General features: G+C 36.3%; 1 protein-coding gene across 2 annotated transcripts in view; it reads left to right on the forward strand.

The window, feature by feature from the left end:
* cc2d2a (coiled-coil and C2 domain containing 2A) overlaps positions 1 to 24039 on the forward strand; it is a 103158-nt gene that overhangs the window by 15200 nt on the left and 63919 nt on the right. For both annotated transcript variants that reach the window (XM_039751510.1, XM_039751512.1), the window contains 9 exons: positions 2991 to 3092; positions 3354 to 3452; positions 4997 to 5218; positions 5360 to 5516; positions 6031 to 6167; positions 7745 to 7876; positions 18185 to 18394; positions 21990 to 22096; positions 23884 to 24024. In XM_039751510.1, coding sequence (XP_039607444.1) covers positions 2991 to 3092; positions 3354 to 3452; positions 4997 to 5218; positions 5360 to 5516; positions 6031 to 6167; positions 7745 to 7876; positions 18185 to 18394; positions 21990 to 22096; positions 23884 to 24024 — 1307 coding nt within the window. The remainder of the gene's footprint in view (positions 1 to 2990; positions 3093 to 3353; positions 3453 to 4996; positions 5219 to 5359; positions 5517 to 6030; positions 6168 to 7744; positions 7877 to 18184; positions 18395 to 21989; positions 22097 to 23883; positions 24025 to 24039) is intronic.

Consider the following 24039-nt stretch of genomic DNA (forward strand, 5'->3'; position numbering starts at 1 on the left):
GCCTACCAAATTTCGTGAAGATGGGGCCATAAATAAGAAAGTTCAACATGGCGGATGTTGTCAACTGTTATGACTGTTACGTGTAGAATTTCGAAATGAAACCTGCTTAACTTTTGTAAGTAAGCTGTAAGGAATGAGCCTACCAAATTTCAGCCTTCAACCTACACGGGAAGTTGGAGAATTAGTGACATTGGAAAATTCAATATGGTGGCCGATAGTGGCATCATACCACTGAAATAAGTATGTACATCAGTTTTGGTTAGCACAGGGAAGCCACCTACCAAATTTCGTGAAGATGGGGCCATAAATAAGAAAGTTCAACATGGCATACGTTGTCAACCGCTGTTACCGTTACGCGTAGAATTTTGAAATGAAACCTGCTTAACATTTGTAAGTAAGCTGTAAGGAATGAGCCTGCCAAATTTCAGCCTTCTACCTACACGGGAAGTTGGAGAATTACTGACGTTGGAAAGTTCAATATGGAGGCAGACAGTGGCGTCATACCATCAAAATAAGTACGTATATCGGTTTTGGTTAGCGCAGGGAGGCCGCCTATCAAATTTCGTGAAGATGGGGCCATAAATAAGAAAGTTCAACATGGCGGACGTTATCGACCGTTATGACCGTTACGTGTAGAATTTCGAAATGAAACCTCCTTAACTTTTGTAAGTAAGCTGTAAGGAATAAGCCTGCCAAATTTCAGCCTTCTACCTACACGGGAAGTTGGAGAATTAGTGATGAGTGAGTCAGTGAGTGAGTGAGTCAATGAGGGCTTTGCCTTTTATTAGTATAGATTACTTGTTATTACTATACAGATAGACAGGGAGTTCAGGCAGGCAGAGTGGCGAAGGTTAAAAAGAAAAAAAATCACATTTTCTCCCCAGCGGGGAATCGAACTCGGTCTCTAAGGCACAGCAAGCCTGCTGCGCTCTGAGTCAGCAAATCTTACCAGTGCGCCATGGAAGCTGTTGTATCGTTTTTGAACCTTTTGTGAAAGTGTTTATTTGATCTTTGGACTTCAGGCTTCACACATTTTATAGTGTATGCCTTCATTTTGTAACATTTATCACTAAAATATGAAAAAGTTTCTGTTTTAACAATGTGTTTACACAGATTACTGTAGAAACGGAACACACATGAAATGCGTGTATTCCAAATAACAATCTGTTATTTCCACTCTAAAACTCCACTTCACTCCCAGATAATCAATCAAGGCATGAGCTGGGAGAAGTTCGTGGACATTCTAAGTCGGTGGGGGGATGGAATAGTGGCTGCTTGCAGCTTGTCTTATCAGCACATTTAAATGACAAAAGACGCTGGCGGAGAGGTGCGAATGGTTTTAAGGTGGGCCGGATCTACAAGTTTTTTCGTAGACTCTGGTAATTCTAGTGTTAAGAGATATGCAATGTATGATGCAGGTCTAAAAGGAAGAAGAAAATATATATATATATATATAGCAGAGAATAGGTACACACCTAACAATATATTATGATGTCCAGATGTAGGAAACAGGGTGAAAGATGGCTTTTCAGACCATTGATTGGGGGATTGGATATGGTACCCCGTATGCCAGGTTATGTGCCTTGGTTACATCCAGTTTCTAAATGGCAGCCCTGCCATAAATACCGGCCTTGAGAGGTTCATGAGGTGCGGTTTTTGTTGAGGTCACATTATATCTATTCATTTCTTTGGTAAGTTTTGAGGTTGTACTTTTGTGGCATTTATCAACTATCCTGTTAAGTGTCTATCTCTCCCTTTTAACAAGCTTTGACTTGTGACCACTGCTTGTAGTTTGTCCATGTTTTTCTGTCTGTTTTTTGAGACTGTTCCCTTTAACATTTGAAATATTTTTGCAATTTTATGACCAATGCAGTGGCAATTTGGGCACTAACTATTTGAAACTCTGCTGCTTTCCTCATGTTGCTTTGAAAAACTAGAATATCAAAGTGTCATTTCTTAGACCTCTTTTACAGCTACAATAATTGGTACTCAACCTAATACGACTCACCTTGACAGCTGTGTTTGTAACTGTGACTATTTACTTCAAGGCTGATGTCCTTTTCCTGTTTTTTTCTGTTATTTTGTCAATTCATAGTAGTGTGATTACATCCTAAAGAGTACTAACTAAAGATGGTATTATAAAGGGCTAATAATATGCCTTGATTGGTCCATATTGAGTAAGTGTAATTATTTTCCAGATGTTAAGTAATGGAGAACATTCATTTCTACATTAGGCATTAAGGAATAAAATAATGGGTTAGTAGTGTAGTGAAGGCTTTCACTTTCAGATTGTTCATTAAACAGTGATATTATGCCCAAAATGGAGATTAGAATTTATAGTAATCCTGACACTGTTCAATCCGTAAGTGAAACATTTAGTCTCATATGGTAATTCCTGAGGTTTGGTCAAAACATTTGACCAAATAAGGTGGGCTCTTGACAGTATGTCTTGCTTGTGGAGTCTAACACAAGATAAATTGCTGAAAGTCCATGTCATAAAAGGTTTATAAATTTTGAAATGAATTAGACTATGTCTTCTACATCTGAGGAATGGTGTGTTCTGCCTAAAGTTGATTTATTTCATTTGAAATTTAAAATAGAAGTTTCTCTGTTAAATACGGTAAAAAGCATTGTAATATAAAACCAAAGCAAGGTTGGAGCTCGGCATTTAATAATTTTGTTATTTATTCATTTAATGTTTACTTATTTCAGTGCAGAATTTTTGCCTGCCAAAGTGTGTTTTCAACTTTATTCCCTGTGCTGCCTAGATCAGCTGTGATTGTCTTTAACTGTAGGCCTGGAAATAAAGGCATGAACACGAACCATTAGACATTATATGGGACAAAACTACATTGCATAACATTGCGAAGTGCAGAACAAAAAAAGCTTGCTGACAATGTTCACATGATAATGAGTTCATTATATTTATTTATTGATTTACGTCCTACTGGGAATATTAAAATATTATTTAACTATTTGTTTTATTTAAGTCAAAAGGAGAAAGTATAATTCAGCAAGAAGCAACAAGTAGCCTTTCAAGAAGTTTGAAGTCTTCACTAGATAGAGAAAAAGTCACCAGATTTGACACTGAGGTAAGCAGTTATATTGATAAAAAATCTTTTCTCTTGCTTTTCCAGGCGCTTCCTTAATCTTTCTAAAACAGTTCATTGTCCGTTTGGTTGTTTTTTTCAATTGTTTCTTACATTAAAGAAAATACTTCTTTAGATGATCCAATTAAGTACAAAGCACCATTATTTAATTGTATATATTTTTTTTAACTTCAGTCAATGAAATATGTAAAAAATGTAACTGCTGACATTGACAGTGATCATTTTAATTCCTTCTTTGTTTAGGCAGATGACCATGAAGTTAGAAGAGGGAAAGAAGAATCTCCAAGTACAGCCAGAGTCAAATTTCGTGATATAGTGCACCGAATGAAACAGAAAACTCAGGTATAAGTAACTTGACTGTTTGAAATTTTATCAGGGAATTAATCTGTTTAATTTTTTATTTACTGTAATCTTGGCAGAAACCAAAGGTAATCAATAATATTATTTTGAAGTCAGTATTTCAAGGATAGACTTTGTTACACTGTGAATCTGTAACAGAATAAGTGAGTTGAAAAAGATATTCGTTAGAAAAAACACCTTTCTGTTAAAAGTGACTAGCAGTTTTTCTTTGGAAATAGAATCATCAGGCACCAGATTTTATTGTTGAATGTATTCCTGCATGTTGGATTTGCAGATTGTTTCTTCACAAAGTAGCGTTTTAGTGTAAGCATCCAAAATATTTATTTTATAATGTGGTTGTACCTTTATTTTGTAATTAAGTAAAGAAATGTTAAGTTAACAATACATATATCTGTCCATCTATCCATTTTGTAATCCACTTAATCCTTGATCATGGGATCTGCGACCTATGAGTGTATTCCTCCTATTTCATTCATTTTAGTAATTGTTATTGTTATGAAATTCAGACAATTAAAGGATCTTTTGGAAACGTTTTAAACACCACCCTTGGGCCTGCTTTTTTATGTTTTGATATTTAGTATGCTTTACTTGTCAGATAAGTTATTAAATTTTCTATCTTAGAAAGGGATATATGTATACTGTATCATATTTCAATTTAAAATAGTAACCTCTTTGGCTGTCAATTGGATAATTTACAGATAAATTTAAATTGGTTTATAAAATAATTTATTTTTGCATTTGTATTTGCTCATTATAAATTGTCCACTTAAAATAATTGAGCAATTAACAAGGTAAAATCTTAACAAGCAAATTAATTGAACTACTGTAAATCAGGAAAATGATGACTGATGACAAAAACAAAATGACTTCTTGAAGTTTTTGTTTGTATTTTCTGTAAATTAAGAATGCTTTACATTACGCTTTGGTGATTTTTGCTTTGCTGTGTTCAGGTAAATTGAAACATCTGTAATACAAAATTTTGAGGATGACTTTGGTCTTTTTCCCTATGTCTAAGTAGTTTTTGCCTTGGGTTAACCAGCTTTCCTCACAGTTCCAAACACACGTGGGTTAAGCTAAATCAGAATTGTTGCAGAGTGGGTTTGTGTGTGTGTCCTGAGGTGGACTGGTAGCCCATCTAGTGATGTTTTTTTGCCCTGTGCTTATCTTGCTATGTTAGGGTGTGCTTCTTTCCATGACTCTACTTAGATTAAGCAGATTAAAAATGGATTGATTGTTGAAACAATGATGTTTGCAAGGACCTACGTATTGTTTGACCCTGATCCATTATCTTTAATTTTGTAGTATGTTGTCAGCCAAGGCAATTTTTCACATCAATAATTCTGATTTTTTTTGCTGCATGTTTAAGGCTTCCATGTTTGATATTGAAGCAGTCTTTGGTGTTGTTAGAGATTAACAGCATGTTGATGTCATCTACTTTGTATATTGTTTTTTCTTTTAGTACTACAAAATGTAATCATCTTGTATTTTCATGTTTCTATACTTTGATTTCTTAATCATTCTCTTAGGCTTCTAATGACTTCCCCACACATGATGATGTTTACAATTTCTTCACTTTTAATTTTGATCCTGAACCTCTTGAAATAAAAGAACAAACAAGCATTAAAAGGAGCTCTTCAAATGATGAAAAGAAAAATGACGGGAAAAAAGAAAGACCAGAGGAAGATGAAGCAATTGAAAAAGACCAGGAGGTGGAGATTGAGAATGAGGAAGAGGATGATGAAAATAGGGTAGGTGAAGAAAAGGTGAAAAAGAATATGTAATATTAAGATTAAGATCTGAATTGTAGCTTCCAGATACACTAAATTAAATGAGTTAGACTACACCATTTTTAGCTTGTAATACTCTATAATATGATCATCTTTTTGCAGGATGACTCTCCTTTGGTCGAAACACATGATGAAGACCTGTTTATAATTGAGCAAACAGCTCAGGATTTCCTGGAAATGAAGCCTGCTGAATTTCATGGATATAATAGTCAACTACAAAGAGAACGAGAGGTCCTTTATACACCAAGTGCTTTAACTGGTACATTATTGTTTTTCTTTTTGTGTTGAATGTAAAGATTTATACATTTGCAGTTAAATATTCCCAAAGTTGTTTGCTAATGTTAGGTAAGTGACAAGTAATATACATTAACTTAAGTACAGCTCATTCATTTATTTACTTCATTTGTTTCATGCATTTTAGGATCATAGAGAGCTGGAGCCTATTCTAGCAACAACAAATACTAAGCAGACACCAAGCCGGGATGGAACAACAGTCCATCTAAGGGCACCCTCAAGCAATTTACCAGCTTACAGTTGCCAAACACAGAATACACATGGGATATAGACGTAAACAAACACCTAGGGAAAACCCATTGTGTATGCTAGGGTAATATGCAGACTTCACAAAGATAGTGACCCATTTGACTTGACAATTGGACATTGGTTCTCAGAATTGCTAACCACTATCACTCCATTTCTGACTCACTGTTAATATGTACTTTTTTGCATGTTTTTCCATGCTGATGTATAAAATTGTTAAAACTCCTCTTTAGTTCCTACTTCTCAAAAGGTTCCACAGAATATGAAACCTCGATATTTGGAAGAAGAAGGACTATATGTTGGTGAGCGTCCTGAAGTTTCATTCACTAATCAGAATATTCTTGAGAACAGACTAATCCAACAAGATGAGGTATTAAGATATTTTCCTATGTTTTTTTTGTATGTGTTTTAGGGCTGATACCTATAATGCATTTTTGATGCCTATGTGATACCAAAGCAACTTTGTCTCATGTATTGTAATTAACTTAGAAAATATTTAACTTTGAATATGCAGTATCTGTTTGTTATAAATACTTGACCATCAAAACATGTTGTAGTGGAAAAGTCTTTTTGCCTTGGTGTTGTGGTATAATTTAGTTAATGCATTACTTCTTCCTTATACCTTTAATTTCTTGTTTTCAATACAATTAATGTAAACAATACACATCTTTTTTAGCTTTTCATTTTGTCAATTTATTTTCAAATAATTTTGGGAAAGGAATTACTTCAGAGAATGTAGGGAGATTCTTCATAGCCTAATGCAAATTAAATTTTACACTCAGAAGTAAAATATGCAAGATATGTCCAAAGGTATAAAGAAGCTTTTTTTGTTATTGAATAGACCAGTTTATACAAGTTGAATGAAGAGTTGGAACATGAAGCAAACTCAGAGAGGTCTGGGATGAAATTGATCAGTAGGATATGGGAGGAATTTTATTGATGGAGAAGAAGATGTGTGCTCTGTCAACATAAAGTACTGATTTGGATGTGATAATTTGCCTGCTGACCCCAAAACAGGCTGTTTTGTCTTTGGGTTCTTCTATAAAATCAACAAAAATGTACCTGTGTGAAGAAACACACTGGGGGTATATGATAGGCAAGAGGGCAAGAAAACTTGGACAGGAATAGTTTGATCAACAGGATACATACAAATATTGGTTGTTAAGCTTGTGCCTATTTTTTAGTGAACTATTTTTGATAGTTGTATCAAGAAATTTATAAGCAAAAATATCAAATTTACATTTGTCATCAAACATCATATTTGAATAACCAATACATTTTTTTTTACATTTTAATCAACCACAGCTCTGTAATTTAATCAAAATTAAAAAAATATTTTGGGAATAAATAATTTTATCTCGCCTCTGAGTAGTAGTTAAAATTTTGCACTTGAAACAGTCATCTTGTTGCAGTACATAAACATATATTAAGAATTGAGTATTAAGTTATTTGGTGAATTCCAGCAACATCTATCACCAAGTAAATTTTACTTATGCCTTCTTGAGAAATAAAAATACAATAGCTGAAGATTGCTCTATGCTTCTTACAACTTCCACCTAATGTGAATTTGGAGGAGGTTTTATATGATGCAAGATGCCAGGACAACCGTATTTATTGGTTTTCATTCTTAGTAAGTTCATCTTCAAAGAATGCCTGTAATTAATCATCTTGCCTAAATTTACAACTTTACTTAATTCTGCTCTTGATCACTTACGTTAAATGCTGGGCATAATGCAGCTTTTGTTTTTACAATACACTTTCATAGGTATAGTATATAAATCTTATTAGTGCGTTAGTCATTGCAGTGATAAATTTATTTAGATTAAAAAAGAATCTTTAGGTTATTGTTATTTATTTATTTATATTTTATGTGGACTTTGTGCTGTTATTTATTTTTCTGAATTGTGAATTAATGTAATTTATTATAATTTTCTTTTACTTTACAAGGGAAAAAAATGGTTTGGAGATGATGGGAGGGTAATGGCTTTGCCCAATCCAATCAAAGAATACTCTACAAGGCCTTCAGTATTTTCTACATTTCAAGATTTAGATCCTACTCTAGAAACAGTGTACAGGAAGGTAAGGGTTAACTATGTAATGTTTTTAATTTTAGAAATACAAGCATGTACAGGCGTTAGCAGCATAATTTACAGCTGAATCAATAATATACTTTGTTTTATATGCATTTATTCTTTCTTAAAATGCAGGCAGGTCTCAGATTATGGCATTTCTGCCAGGAGAAAAGAAGGCATACAGTAAAACCTCCTAACTTATCTTTTGAATTAACTTCTGTCTATCAAATTCTCCTTTCTGTTTACAAATAAATGTGATTTATTATAATTTTTATTACTTTTCATAGATTAATACATAGTATAGTAGCAGTCACTAATGATGAAACATAGCAGTATGCAGTGTGGGCTATTTTTTTTTAACCATTTTCAATAATTTTGTACTTTTGTGTGCAAATGTTACAAGATATAACCTGTGGCCACACAATAAGCTCAGACACAGGTAGCAACTCTGTCAGCAGCTGGCTATAATTTCCAATGTCCTATGTATGTAGCTCAGCCATGCTGCCTCAGGGAGTAAAGCTACTAGGTGGGGAGGGTGACACTTTTAGAGTTTCCTCAGCCAAGACAGGACATTTCACCTATTGTAGTGGACAGCATGAATGGCCGTGAAATATATTCTGTCACAGGTAAGCAGCCAGATAAGCTGCTTGTCAAATTAGCTAAGCTGAAGTATAACCTGCTTCTTGTAATTTTCATCATCTCAAGAAAACCTTGCAGCCTTGCCACCACAGGGAGTATATGGCTGTAGACATGGGTGAGGTGACATTCTTGGCAATCCCTCAGCAAACACAGAATAAGGATTCAGTTGTCAGTTAGTGTGTGGTTTTACTTCCATCATTAAGCCTTTTCCAACTAGATGATGTATTATGTAATTATCAAAAAACAGAACGCTTAAGCATAAGTTCAAAGTATTTACCTGTGTTTTCAGTTTATTTGTGTTTCGTGGTTTAATCTCCTTGGCATCAACACTGAGCATGTCACTTTGCAAATATGGCTAAGCTGAGGCGTGATGTGTAATGACCTGGTTCACAGTGTTGTTATTTGGATACATAATATCATTCTATTACCAACTATAGATATATTCTGACAGAATTAGGTCTGCCATTCAAAATGATAATATTGTATAATGATATACACACATTGGTTTTCAGTAATGTATATGCATGCTATGGAAACAGCAAAATGAAAGAATTGTGTTTTTTATGCTGCTTCAATAAACTAAAACTAGACATATTACTTACAGATAGTTCATAACATATTTTTTCGGGGTGTTTCTGACATATTCACTGACATTTTCATTGTGTTTGAATGATTATTCCAGCACCAAGGAATCAAGAATAACATTGAAAGTGCAGTTTTGGGTAGAAACATTATTGAATTTTGCAACTTATTTGATGTAACATGTGTACAACATAAATAATTCTCCACCTGTACAAAATTCTGAAAAAAGTCTGACCTTTATTTTAAGGAGTAGAACATGAATATTGAGTGAAAAATGATGAAATTACAGCTAGCTAAATCAAAGTAGCAGAAAACAGCCAAAAAAATGAGTTAAGAGTTTAAAAAGTTAAGACCTAATCTATTTTGTAACCTCTTGTTGTAAACAGCTTGAAAAACTTGAATTAAGAGTTTTTTAAGTTTCCCTTGTAGGATTGCTGAAAAACTGAACTGCTTTATTATTCAATTGTTACATTATAATGCTTTGAAATATTGTTAGATTTTAAATATTAGTGGTGTTCTTTAAATACAAATAGGCATGAATATTGAAATACATGTAATAAGAAATAAGTAAATATTAACAATGCAAAGACATGAATTTTTTAATAATATGTTTAATGCGTTGTTAGTCTAAAAATAGATTGTTTATTTCAAGTTTTACTCCAGCTGAGAGCAAAAAGTCCAGGGTGGAACAAAGTGAAGTTTCCAACGCATTTTTGGCAGTTTTTTTAAATTTTTTTTATGAAGTTTGTAAAATAGGTAGAACTTCTTCAAGAGAAGTGTGTCATCACTGTTAAACTGCTGTAAGAATATATCTTTTCTACTACTTGAATTATATTCATAGTATGCCATCTCATGTGTTCTTTTTTTCCCTGTGCCAAATTGATGCTGGTTGTGTACTTTGTATACTAACAGCTTTGCTGTACTCAGATACTTGGCATACTTTGATGCTGGCTACATACTTAGTATTCCAAGTTGTGTGAAAACATTACACATGAGGTGACATATTGTGGACATGTTATTTAAGATATTTTTGCACTGTAAATGTTTGTTTGTTTGTTTAACTGCAGTTTACATGACTGTTCAGATATAATGAAAATAAGTCTTCTTTGATCTTCAGTTTTAAAAAGAATCCAGTAATCTTTTTGATCAAAAAGAATTCAAAGGAAGTTTATTTTGGACTTTTTCTTAGATTTTTAGATTTATAACATGTAATACCATCCAATATTTTGTAAATATATTAAACAATCTTTGACTTCCTACTCCTATGTCTCCAAATTAATGACGAGATATCATTCATAAGGCTAATTTATTTTAATTAATTGTCTAGCAATATTTGTTAGGAAAACATCTGTGGCTGTAATGCAAAAAAAAAGAAAGCAGATGCCCTTTTCTCCTTATTCATCAATTTTGTGATACAAAATATTTAGCTGAATGTCTTGCAGCATCTAAAAAATCAAACTTTGTGCTACAGATTTGATAGGATGAGTGGCAGTAGAAAGTCATTCCTTAAAGGACAAAATAGGTCCTTGAAATACTGGCTGTGGACTACTGCAGACTAGAAGATAGTCTTATGGACTGATCAATCAAAATTTGAAATCTTTGGTTCATCACGCAGGGTGTTTGTATGCTGTTGAGTTGGTGAAAGGTTCCACGGTGTCTGATACCAACTGTCAGACATAGAGGAGGAAGTGTGATGGTCTGGGGTTCTTTTGCTGGTGCAAGTGTGACTAGCATTCAGAATCAAAGAGTTACCACAGTCTGTTCCAACTTGGCTTTATGAAAGAGGGTTTTTAAGTAATCAATAAAAGTTGTGACACCTCTGCAAATCATTTGTTTCAACTTGCAAGGCTTAATTTACTTTAATTGCTGCAGAACATCTGTAGATTCTAACCTATTAGTTGTTCCCTAAAGAAGGCCCATTTGTAGTATTCTGACCCTAACCCTTTTCTTTCAGTTTTTGCAAAACTAAACTTTAAATTTAAACCTCTGGCAGTTTACTGCTTACCTTTTCATCATTATAGGTCATTCATTGCATTTCAACGGATTAAAAGGTTTAAAACTTATGACTGGGGCGGCACGGTGGCACAGTGGGTAGTGCTGCTGCCTTGCAGTTAGGAGACTCAGGTTCGCTTCCTGGGTCCTCCCTGTGTGGAGTTTGCATGTTCTCCCCGTGTCTGCGTGCGTTTCCTCCGGGTACTCCGGTTTCCTCCCACAGTCAATTGACATGTGGGGTAGGTGCATTGGCGATTCTAAATTTGTCCCTAGTGTGTGCTTCGGGTGTGTGTGTGTGTGCGCCCCACAGTGGGCTGGCTGGTTGGATGATGGATGGATGGATAAAACTTTTGACTGGTAGTGTGTGCGTTTGTATGTATATATACAGTATATATATAAAATACAGTATATATATGTATGTATATATATATATATTTGTACATTTATATATGTACATATATACGTATATGTGTGTGTGTGTATGTGTGTGTATATATATATATATATATATATATATGTATATATATATATATATATCTATACTAATAAACGGCAAAGCCCTCACTGACTTACTCACTGACTGACTGACTCATCACTAATTCTCCAACTTCCCGTGTAGGTAGAAGGCTGAAATTTGGTAGGGTTATTCCTTACAGCTTCCTTACAAAAGTTGGGCAGGTTTCATTTCGAAATTCTACGCGTAATGGTCATAACTGGAAGCTGTTTTCTCCATTTACTGTAATGGAGATGAGCTTGAAACCCGTGGGGGCGGAGTTTCGTGTGACATCATCACGCCTTCCACGTAATCACGCAGTACGTAGAAAACCAGGAAGAGGCCCAAAAAGCGCTGAAGAAAACATGCATTATATAATTGAGAAGGCAGCGAAACAATAAGAAGCGAGCGAGTGACATATACAACCATATTCATGAGTTCTGCTACTTCGGAAACAAAGCACGATGTAAACCTAAACTTTAAATTAAGTTCATAGACAGGCTGTCGCTGGCGTTTGTAATTTAGTGCCTACCCATATAAGGCCGTCCGTCCGCGGCAATCCAATAGCAAACTGCCACGGGTAAAAAAATATGATAGCGTGTGATACATACAAGCATATTCATAACTGCAGCTACTGCGGAAACAAAGCACACGGTGGAATCCCACGTAATTTAGTGCCTGCCCATATAAAGCCATCCGTCAGCGGCAATCCAATAGAAACACTGCCGCTAAATATTCACGGGTGAAGGACTGTCCTTATGCAGAGGAAAATGAGATGGTCAGGGTGGTGTTTGGCACAAACTCAGCAAAACTGCGAAAGAAAGTTTTAAGTGCAGGGACTTCGGTAACATTAGATACAGCCATGGACATAGCACGACATGGCACCAGCACAGCTGGGAAACTTCGATGCATGTACACCGAGCGGCTCACGTGAACTGACGCAGTGCACAGACAAAAAGCAACAGTTCCAAAGAGCGCTGAACAAAAAACGAATTACGCAATTGAAAAGGCAGCAAAAAATATGAAGCGTCTGATACATACAAGCATATTCATAAATGCAGCTACTGTGGAAACAAAGCACACGATGGAAAAAGTCAATGTCCCGCTAAAGGAAGACAGTGTAAAAAAAACCCCGTGCATGCAGTGTGTCGGGTCTCAGATAAAGAAGAAGACGAGCTGTTTATTGATGCAGTAAGAAACAAATCGATGAATGAAACCTGTCATCTTTACAACGATTGACAAACACGGAATGTAACTTGAACACAACACATCCTACAAATACGAACCTGATTGAAAGAAATAATGATAATCAAATCCTTGATGACACCAACACTCAGTAAAACTCACAAAACAATTACTGTATATCAGGGGTCATCAACTATATTTGTCAGAGGGCCAGAGTTTTACCAGACAGTCTCCTTGGGGGCCGGACCCCCAAGAAGAAAATCTAATAAATATCTAAATTTGGTTTAACATTATGTTTAATGTTTATACTTTTTCCATTGCATTACAAAACTCAAGGCTCCCATCACCTATACCACAGTCAACCACTAGGAGTGATAGATATTTTGCATCATTTCCATTAGGCCAAGTCAACTTTATAATAGAGCACTTGAAAAACAAACACGGAGGAAGTGACAGGAAAGGGTCTCCTAAAAGAGGTAAAATGGCACTCTCAAAGACCATGAAACGCAAAGTTGATGTAGAAAACAGGTCCTTCAATGATGACTGGACTGAAAAGTACGCATTTATCATGCCAACCTTCCGAAATGCGTCACCAGTATGCCTAATTTGCAGCGAAACTGTTGCTGTTGCAAAAGAATACAATCTGCGCCGTCACCACAACACAAAACATTCTAATTTCAAGGTTTCATATCCTGAACAGTCAGAGGCTCGTCAGAGAAAAATCGCCACATTGAAATCTGCCTACTCCCGTGCAAGTGGCATTATTACTCAAACTTTAACTGATCAAGAGAGAGCGACGTGTGCATCCCTGCAGGCTGCTTGGGTGCTTTGCAGACATAACCGCCTTTCGCGAAAGTGATGTTTTAAAGGAGTGCATGATCACCGTTTTGGAGGAACTTGCCCCCGACAAATCAATAGACAGAATTATTGCATCTGTCAAACAAGTACCTCTATCTGCCTCAACGAATGCACGCCGTGTGCACGCTTTGGCAGAGCAAGTGCAGAAAGCTGTCATTGACGGGTTAAGGAAGCCAAATACTTTTCGCTAGCTATTGATGAGTCCACTGACAACACCGATATTTCACAGTTGTGCGTTTTTGTCAGATACTTTGATGGCAAAGATTTCCGAGAAGAGCTGCTGGCATTGCTTCCACTGGAGGACAACACCACTGCTGACATCATCTTTGGAAAACTGGAGGATTTTTTTAAAAGCCATGGATTGCCCCTGGATAAAATCAACCTGACAGTGACAGATGGTGCACCTGCCATGATTGGAAAAAACAAGGGTCTGGTGAGCAGAATAAAGACTGTTGCTCCTAAAACTAACGCACTCCACTGTATCATCCATCAGAGCGTGCTGTGCGCAAAGCTAAGTGGGGAGCTCAAAGAGGTGATGGAGAAAACGATGAAAATTATCAACCACATCAGAGGAACTTCAAGCACGCAGCACCGCCTGTTCCGCAAATTTGTGCTTGAATCCCAGGCTTCTCATGATGACCTGTTACTCCACAATGACGGCGCTGGCTTAGTAAGGGCAAAGCACTGGAGCGCTTTGTTGAACTCCGTGCGCAAGTAGTGGATTTTTTAAAACAAAGTAAATCCAAAGCGGCAGCTGACCATCTCCGCATCATGCAAGACACATTATACATGTGCAACGCTTGCTTTTAACAGACATCTTCTCCCATTTGAATACACTTAATCTCCAGCTGCAAGGAAAAGGAAAATCAGTGGTGGATTTGGTGGAAAAACTTGATGCCTTTGGGAACAAACTCGATCTTTTCCACGCAGATTTGTTGTCAGGAGTCTGCTGCACTTTAACACACTGAAGACGGTGGGAGAAGGCAACGTAACAGACAAGATGAAGACATTCATCACACAATTAAAAGACAACTTTTCTGCTAGATTTGATGACTTTTTCATTTCCAGGGATGTCATTGGATTTGTGCGTGACCCATTCACCATCAGCCCAAGCGGAGAATTCTCCACAAACGCGGTGAAAATGTTGCCATTAGACGAGTCGGCCATTCAGAGCCAGCTGGCTGAAATTCAGGCCGCAGGCGACATGAAGTCGGCTCTCCGTGGTGCTGAAAGCCTGAGCGCATTTTGGGTATCTTGTCCCGAGACCTATGACACATTGAAAACGCTGGCTATGTATGTGCTCACCATGTTCGGTTCAACCTACACCTGCGAGGCTGCATTCTCCAAGATGAATTCGATAAAAACACAAGAGAGGAACCGACTGTCAACCCAGTCTTTGGAGGACTGTTTGCGATAAGTCTGACAGCGCCAAGCCTGATGTGAAAAGTTGGTGTCAGAGGGAAATGTAACTTTAGCCATTGATTAAGCACTGTGAGTAGCCCGTTTCAGCATTGTGATTTGAATTCAAGCCCACTTAACGCTTCATTTGATGTGCGAACATTATTTGTGACCTGTTTTGTTCTGGTACCAGGTTATTTATTTACAATGCTATTTTAAGTTTTTATACCTGAGGATTCTGCTAGTTTCAAGCATGTTGTTGAGACTTAGTAATAAAAAAAAACATATGTTATGTAAGGGCACGAGGAAAAGTTACGCGTTGTTGTTTTTTTTTTAAACCTGTTTGAAACAATAAATGCTTAACGCCGCAGTCTGTCTGAGTCTGTCCTCATTTTGGAGTGTAGCCTAAATATAGTCATAAATGGTGGTTAGTCTGACAAGAGACTCAGTTGTTGTTATTTTTTGTTGCTTTAATAGTGTGGACAACCATTTTCTTTTTGATCCTCACAATTTTGGAATCCGTCGGGCCAGATTGAATGGCTCAGCGGGCCGGATTCGTCCCGCGGGCCGCCAGTTGATGATCAGTGAGTGTATATTGACAGTCATGTTACGTTATTTTTAAAATGTTCCCTTTTCTTTTTCATAGCTTCTTTAACACACTACGTCTCCGCTGCGATAAGCGGATATATATATATGTATATATATACCCCGATCTACATACTCGAATAATGGATACTTTATTCGCCATCAATGATTGTTTTGGTAAAGCCATACTCAGTGTATTCATTAGATGAACGGTAAAAAGTAAGAGCGAGGGGAGGATGACTTATTGAGGCATGCAAGCAAAACCACAATAGCACGCTGGCTCGATGTACTAAAAATATATCTTTTCAAGTTCTATTTACTCCATATGTGTCAAACTCAAGGCCCGAGGCAACATCCGCCCGGCGTGTAATTATATCCGGCCCGCAAGATCATTTTATATACTGTATTATTGTTATTAATGGTCCGGGGATATGAAGCACTGGTAACACAATAAACTACAGATCCCATAATGCAGCGCTTCAGCTGCCTTGCCGAACACTTACAGCGTCCACGCCGTCTCTTCAGTCGTTTCCTTACTCTGCGAAGGAAACAGCTTTCTCAGAGCTTCTGCACTGTTTTATAAACGAACGATATTTTTATTTAATCCACGGGTTCTCCGCTGTTTCATTGTTCATTTATTACGATTTTTATAGTTATTGTGTAGGTTTTATTTAATCCACGGGTTCTCTTCTGTGTTCACTGCGGTGTCTTCTTTCGTTTACGACCTTCGCCAAGGAAGCAGAAACTTACAACCGCCGAAACTTTGTAACGGCACAAGACTTCAGGTCACATCTCTACAAAACCACCTAATTGAAGCAACTATATTTACTGGTAGTGCCTCAGGTGACACAGTTTTTATTCCTCGCATCCCCGTTATACCATCTAATCTCCCATTTCAATTCAAACGCGTTCAATTTCCAGTAAGGCTCTGCTTCGCAATGACAATTAATAAGTCTCAGGGACAAACACTACAAAAGGTTGGCATTGATTTGAGGCGGGATTGCTTTTCACATGGCCAACTGTATGTTGCATGCTCAAGAGTGAGCTCAGCACACAGCTTAGTCATATTACAACCAGAGGGCCGAACTGAGAGAGATCCTTAACAATGAATTTTTACATATTTTCGTTCAGTCTAAAAATGTTTACTTTTTTATTAATAAAAATATTCAGACAGTATTTCACCGCTCACGAAGCACGGGTATTTTACTAGTATATATATATATATATATATATATATATATATATTATATATATATATATATGAAAGCTGGCCCGGACACACACAGACGGACATATTAAGTTCACCCAACACACCGTTTATTTACAATATTTACAAGTTTGTAGTGCATCAACTCCAGTGCCTCTTGCACCGATTCCCCCAATGTCCAGGGCTCACAGTCTCTGTGCCTTCTCTTCCTGGCCGCCTCCAATCCTCTCCCCAGCTCTGTCTCGCTACCTCCCGACATCCACCAATGACTGGAGGGAGGCGGCCCCTCTTATGGGAACCCTGCTTCCCGGCAATTAGAGTTGGCCACACCCCTGTGTGGCAGAAGTGCCTGCTGCGCATCCGGAAGCCGTCCGGGTGTCCCCTGTCGTCTTCCCCCCGGCACTTCCTGGTGTGGCGGAAGTGCCGGGCTCCCAGGATAAATAGGCACTGGGGCGCCGCCTGGTGGTGGCCACGGGTCCCTACAGGGCTGGGCTTCCAAGCCCTCTACCCGCGGCCCCCAACATAACCAGGACGGATGCCTCCTCGCGGTCTGGAGGCAGAAGCCCTCCTCTAGTCCTCCTGGGCGTCGACCAATATATATATATATATATATATATATATATATATATAACACATAATATGTGTTTCTCCCTAATTGCGGCTCATCAGGTGTATGCACATTTGCTTTATGGGGATTGAACCTCGGATGTCAGCAACTAAGGAAAAGCTTCTGACGTTGTGCCACGGTGGCTGGTTCATTTTCTTGTCAGGGTGAAGATCTCAATATTACATTCATAGGTCTGAATTGCAGTCTGATTATTTAGATGGTTACCAACTAGGTAATGCTTGTGGTTGGTCGGCTAGTCGGTAAACATCCGCAATTAGGGCGAAACACATATCATGTACTCATGTACTTTTTATTAATTGGCAGGTTTGATCACATAACTATGATCTGCTTCTTGCAAATGTGAGGACATGGTGGATGTTTACCAACTAGCTGACCAACCACAAGCTTTGGGAATGGTCAATAATGATTATAGCCTGTGAGACTTGGTCAAGTGCATGATATAAGTGGTTCAGGAGGAATGACCATAGAAAAGAGCAGCTCAAGTTTACACTATTTTTTTGTGTCCTAAATTATGTTCATTCCTTGGTATCTGAGTTATGATGAAAGTCTTTCTTTACTTTATAAAATGTCCTTCACATGAGCTGTTTAAAGATTAGGCCATACATTGTTTAATTTGGGAGGTACTTATAAAAATTACTTTGTCTTACTCTATAAGAAGTTTCTTAAATGAACTCTTAACAAATTAAGGTGTATATTCTTTCTTTGGGAAAGCACATGTCATTAATTGTTTCTGTTCCTTAAATTACAGGCTACAAAATCAAAATTCACCAATCACTATATACTTGGTACTGGGGACCCACAAGGAGACTTTCAGTTGGATATTGATGTTTCAGGACTGATTTTCACTCACCATTCATTGTTTAGCCGTGAGCATGTCCTGGCAGTGAAGCTGGCTCAGATGTATGATCAATTTCTTGTGCGACAGCAGAAGAACCTCAGCAATCTACTGACAAATAAGGTTCTCTCTATTGTTTTTACTTATTTGAATGATGTTTTAATGTATTGTATGCAGCTTTCAAAATTTAGATTAAACTTTTCCCATTAATTACAAAATGTATATTTAATTGAGAAACAAAGAAAAACAGCCTTTTATCTGTAGGAAGCTGGGTTTGAATTGTAACTCGGTCAGAATTGCAGTCCTGTAAATGCAGTTTTCTTAGTTTTTACTTGTACTTATTATTTTCTTAAAATATTTTTAACAACAACAACATTTATTTATATAGCACATTTTCGTACAAAAAGTAGCTCAATGTGCTTTACATAATGAAGAAAAGAAAAATAAAGGACAGAATAAGAAGTTAAAATAAGACAACATTAGTTAACATAGAAATGGTCAGGGCTTTTAATCCATCCATCATTGTAAGGTCCGATGGCAGAGTTATTATAATGAGTTGAATATACAGGGGATGGACAGAAAAATGTGTTTTCAGCAGTTTTTAAAAACCTCCAGATTTTAGGTGCATAACAGCAGAAGGCCGCCTCACCACTTTTAAGTTTTGTTCTTGTAATTCTAAGGAGATACTCATTTGAGGATCTGAGTTTACGAATTGGAATATAAGGTGTCAGACATTCCGATATATAAGATGGGGCGAGATTATTTAAGGCTTTATAAACCATAAACAGAATTTTAAAGTCAATTCTGAGTGACACAGGTAACCAGTGTAGTGACATCAAAACTGGAGAGATGTGCTCAGATTTTCTTTTTCTAGTTAGAATTCTAGCAGCTGCATTCTGCACTAGTTGCAAACAATTTGTCTTTTTTGGGTAGTCCTGAGAGGAGTGCGTTACAGTAATCTAGTCGACTGAAAACAAAAGCGTGAACTAATTTCTCAGCATCTTTCAATGATATAAGAGGTCTAACTTTAGCTATGTTTCCTAAGTGAAAAAATGCTGTCCTAGTGATCTGATTAATATGCGATTTAAAATTTATACAGTCAACAGTTACCCCTAAGCTTTTTACCTCCGTCTTGACTTTTAATCCTAATGTATCTAGTTTATTTCTAATAGCCTCATTGTATCCATTATTGCCAATCACTAAGATTTCAGTTTTCTCTTTATTTTACTTGAGAAAGTTACTATTCATCCATTCTGAGATACAAGTCAGACATTGTGTTGGTGAATCAAGAGAATCGGGGTCATCAGGTGCTATTGATAAATACAGCTGTGTGTCATCAGCATAGCTGTGGTATCTCAAGTTGTGCCCTGAGATGATCTGACCTAACAGAAGCATGTAGATTGAGAATAGCAGCAGACCCAGGATAGTGCCTTGTGGAACACCATATCAGATATCATGTGTCTTTGAGTTGTAATTACCACAACTAACAAAAAATTTTCTCCCTGCCAGGTAGGATTCAAACCAATTTAAGACACTGACAGAGAGGCCCACCCACTAACTGAGGCGATTTCTAAGAATGTTGTGATCAATGGTGTCAATTGCGGCACTCAGATCTAAGAGGATGAGAACAGATAAATGGCCTCTGTCTGCATTTACCCGCAAATCATTTACTACTTTAACGAGTGCATTTTCTGTGCTGTGATTTGTTCTAAAACCCGACTGAAATTTATCAAGAACAGCATGATTATTTAGGTGGTCATTTAACTGCATAATGACTGCCTTCTCCAGAATTTTACTTAAAAAAGGCAAGTTAGAGATGGGTCTAAAATTTCCAAGAGCCGAAGGGTCGAGATTATGTTTCTTAAATAGGGGTTTAACTACAGCAGTCTTAAGACAGTCTGGGAAGACCCCCGTATCTAATGACGAATTCACTATGTCAAGAACATTATCATTTAGCACGCCGATACTTCTTTGAAAAAATTTGTTAGTATTGGGTCAAGGACGCAGGTGTGAAGGGTTTCAGTTGAGAAATTATTATATGTAAATCAGGTAAGTCTATCCTAGTGAAAGAGTTTAATTTGTTTATAATGGAATGCTGGGGTTTATGAGGATCCTTAGTGTTGGGGAGATATACTATGTTATTTATAATATCATAAATTTTTTGGTTGAAAAATACAGCAATAGCGTCACAGGTTTTACTGGAAGTACTTAGGAGGCATTCCTTTGAGTTACCTGGGTTTAGCAGACGATCAGTCGTAGAGTATAAGACTCTGGGGTTGCTAGCATTGTTATTTATAATCTTAGAGAAATAGCAGCACCTCTCAAGATGAACAGTGTTATTATATTCTGTTATTTTAACTTTTAATATTTCATAGTGGATAGTTAGTTTGGTTTCTTTTTACATCCCAAATGTACACATGTATGGTTTCTTATATGAAACACCCTTGAGTAAATGCAATTGCATGTATCAGTAATCCTTGTGGTGCAAGTGATGGACTTTAAAATGCTGCCAATCTTTGCAAGTCTTTGGGATACAGGAGGAAACCCGAACTCTCAGAGAAAACAACAAGGTACATGCAAAGTACAGACACTATTCTAGCCAGAAATCAAATCTTGATTTACTAGAATCATGAGGCTGCAGCAGAAAATATTCAACTGTAATGTAGGTGTCAAATCAGTTAAATATTTTAAACATGGAAGATTTTGGAAAGAATATTAAAAATAAGTTATGAAGGAGTTAAGTGTGGTGATTTCTAAAAAAACATTTTTTATTTGGTTCATTCTTTTAATTAGGATAATTTTTTAAAAAATCATTATGCATTTACTAAGAATCAAGCAAGCAAACCACAATGAAGAATATAATTTTTAAAGGCTGTGAGACAGACACAACAATATATGATGCTGTAGTCGGAAAAACACAGTGCAATGAGGAACTTGACAGTATGTAATGTGCTGTTTAGGGTAATAAAAATTGGATACTTTAAGTACTTATTTTGTAGCAAATCACAGGGTCTGCACGTGACTCACTATGTGCACCAGTATTGTGTATAAAAACTATGATTTGAGCACATTTGATTATGTGTCTGCTGCTTGTATATGTTTTGAATAATGTACACAGTGGTTTGACAGCAGATGAATATTACAATCAGATGATATCACAACATAGTGACTGCTTTGCCTATGTATTTCAGACACTCATCACACTTTTGTTCAGGGCATCATTTGTTACAAGCAATGGCTGAATAAAACCATTGATGAAATAGCCTTGGAGAGACCAATGGCAACAAATATGGATACTGATGTTAGTGACTGGTCTATAGAAAACTAATGATTGCTTGTACATAGGTGGAAAAAGTCAAAATTACACTTATAACAGAAGTTGTAAGCAGACGCATAAACACGAAGCATCCTTTTGTCAAAAGAAAAAGTCCAAGAATCTGTGATGGAATGTGTTACTTTTACTGTTCGTTTGTTGTCACAGACATGCCTCAGAAGCATTGAAAGCTTCACCTCTTCTATATATTGTATTCAGTTATATATATAATTTAATTTATAAGAAATGTTTTATTTCAGAACATATTTTCACATGGCAAATTAATGTTTGATTTGAAAAATACTGATCTTACTCTTTCAAATATTGTATGAAAATGTGTACACATAATTGAAAAACTAAAGAAACTTTTTGAAAATAATGATTTTATTACTTGTGTCTTTGCAGTTGCATGCACTGAGAAATGCTGTGCAAAACATTATGCAGCTGCACGGTGGGTTAATCTTAAATCCGGCAACACAACATCGAGTTGAAGAATATAAAATGGAAATCAGGTATGCCAGTACACATATGACACCTCAAGATCATCACAGTGCAGTTTTGCAAATTATCTTCCTGTATTTCTTTTTCATCATATTTTTAAAAATGCCTAAAAACTTTTATCAATCAATCAATCAACATTTATTTATATAGCACATATTCATACAAAAAAATGTAGCTCAAAGTGCTTTACAAAATGAATAGAGAAATAGAAGACACAATAAAAGATAAACATAAGTCAACATTAATTAACATAGAATAAGAGTAAGGTCCGATGGCCAGGGTGGACAGAAAAAACAAAAAAAAACTCCAAAGGCTGGAGAAAAAAATAATAAAATCAAATAAAATTTTAACCACCAGAAGACATGTCTAAGATCAAGTGACACACAAATCCAGCAAATTATGCTTTATATAAAAGACATTATTTTTGCTGTAAATATATGTCAATGGGCATCATATAATAAAGTTTTAATTTTTGAAACTGAGGTTGACCAGTTCTCAATAAATACTAAGGATGCTCCATTAATTCAAGAAGCAATCAGTTCCAAAAGAATCGGATCAGAAAAGGATGATTGCCAATTGTCAGAAGAAAGAAGCACAGGAGAATTTCCATTGTGTGACAAGAAATATTTTAACTGCTGTAATGCCAAGACAGGGCAGTTCACACTAGTGAGAGGCTAGAGCATTGAAAGGTCTAACAGAAATAGAGTTTGAGGAATACAAATGGCATTTGCAGACAGAAAGGAAACTGCCTTTTTTATAACTAGAAATAGAGAACAGGAGGGCAGTGCCAGAACATATGGAGGACGGTTTCAGGGAAACCAAGGGAACATCAATGGCAAAGTGAATTAGGAGAAAGACAGATGAGAAATATAGAAAATAGTTATGCGGAATAGGGTAAAGCCTATGAATCTCACATTCTTAACAATATTTTGCCAGCTGAGAGAAGACAGTGAATTAAGAGCACAGGATCATTGTCAGATTAAAATGAGTATTTTGTAGGTAGACTTAGAGTAAAAATAATGAGCAGAGACAGGTTTCTTTAAGGGAGTAAAGGAGCAAAACAAAGAAAAGAGGGTGTAAAGAAATCTGGCCAGATAAAAAGATGCTACATGCCCTGAACTCTGAGTTGTAAGTAAAACAAAAAAGGATGAACTAGGAAGATGAACATGAGACTGAAAAAGTTTACTCCATGGTACTGCCAGAGAGGAAAATTGCACACCTTGCCACCAATTGATAGGGCAGGCCTGTGAAAGGTAGGAGTGCGTGTATGTCATTTTATTCTAGAGACTCTTAAACTCTCATTCTAGAGTTTCCTAGCATGATGCCATAAATCAGTAGTATAAGACAGCCCTGGCCTTAAAGACAACCTTAATGATTTTTTTCTTTAACAAGATTGTGTTCTTTGTCACTTTTATTTGTTTCTCAGCTCCTGATGCCTTTTTTTAAGGCAAGTCATCTTTATAAAAGTATACTTTCTGTCTACAACTTTATAATCAATTTTCTTTTGAATTATAAAACAACTGAAGGTTTAACATTCTTTTAACTCATGTTCATGCCTTTTCTCTTTTTTGTAAGTTTAGAGAAATAATTGCTTATTTATTTATTTATTTTTCTATGTTTGTTAGTAATCTAAAAGTTTATTGGTGTAGTTTTCATTTTAGCTCTCCAGGATGGTGGATAGAATATTACTCTTCTGTGTCATTCAGTTATTTGAAAGTAATTACTAACTGGCTACAGATATGTATGGCTGTGTATTATAATCAGTCCAATTTGTATTTTTGTATTTATATTAAAACAGACATACAAGAAAATTGCTCAATCTTGAACTAGAAAAGGATCGGATGTTGTTGAAGGGCATTATAAAAGTTTGGAAGGATATAAAGGCACTACGGGAGTTTCAGAGATTTACAAATACTCCACTTAAGCTCCGTTTAAGAAGGTTATAATTTTGCTT

This window comes from Polypterus senegalus, chromosome 4 (assembly GCF_016835505.1).
Source record: "Polypterus senegalus isolate Bchr_013 chromosome 4, ASM1683550v1, whole genome shotgun sequence".
Classification (NCBI taxonomy): domain Eukaryota; kingdom Metazoa; phylum Chordata; class Cladistia; order Polypteriformes; family Polypteridae; genus Polypterus; species Polypterus senegalus.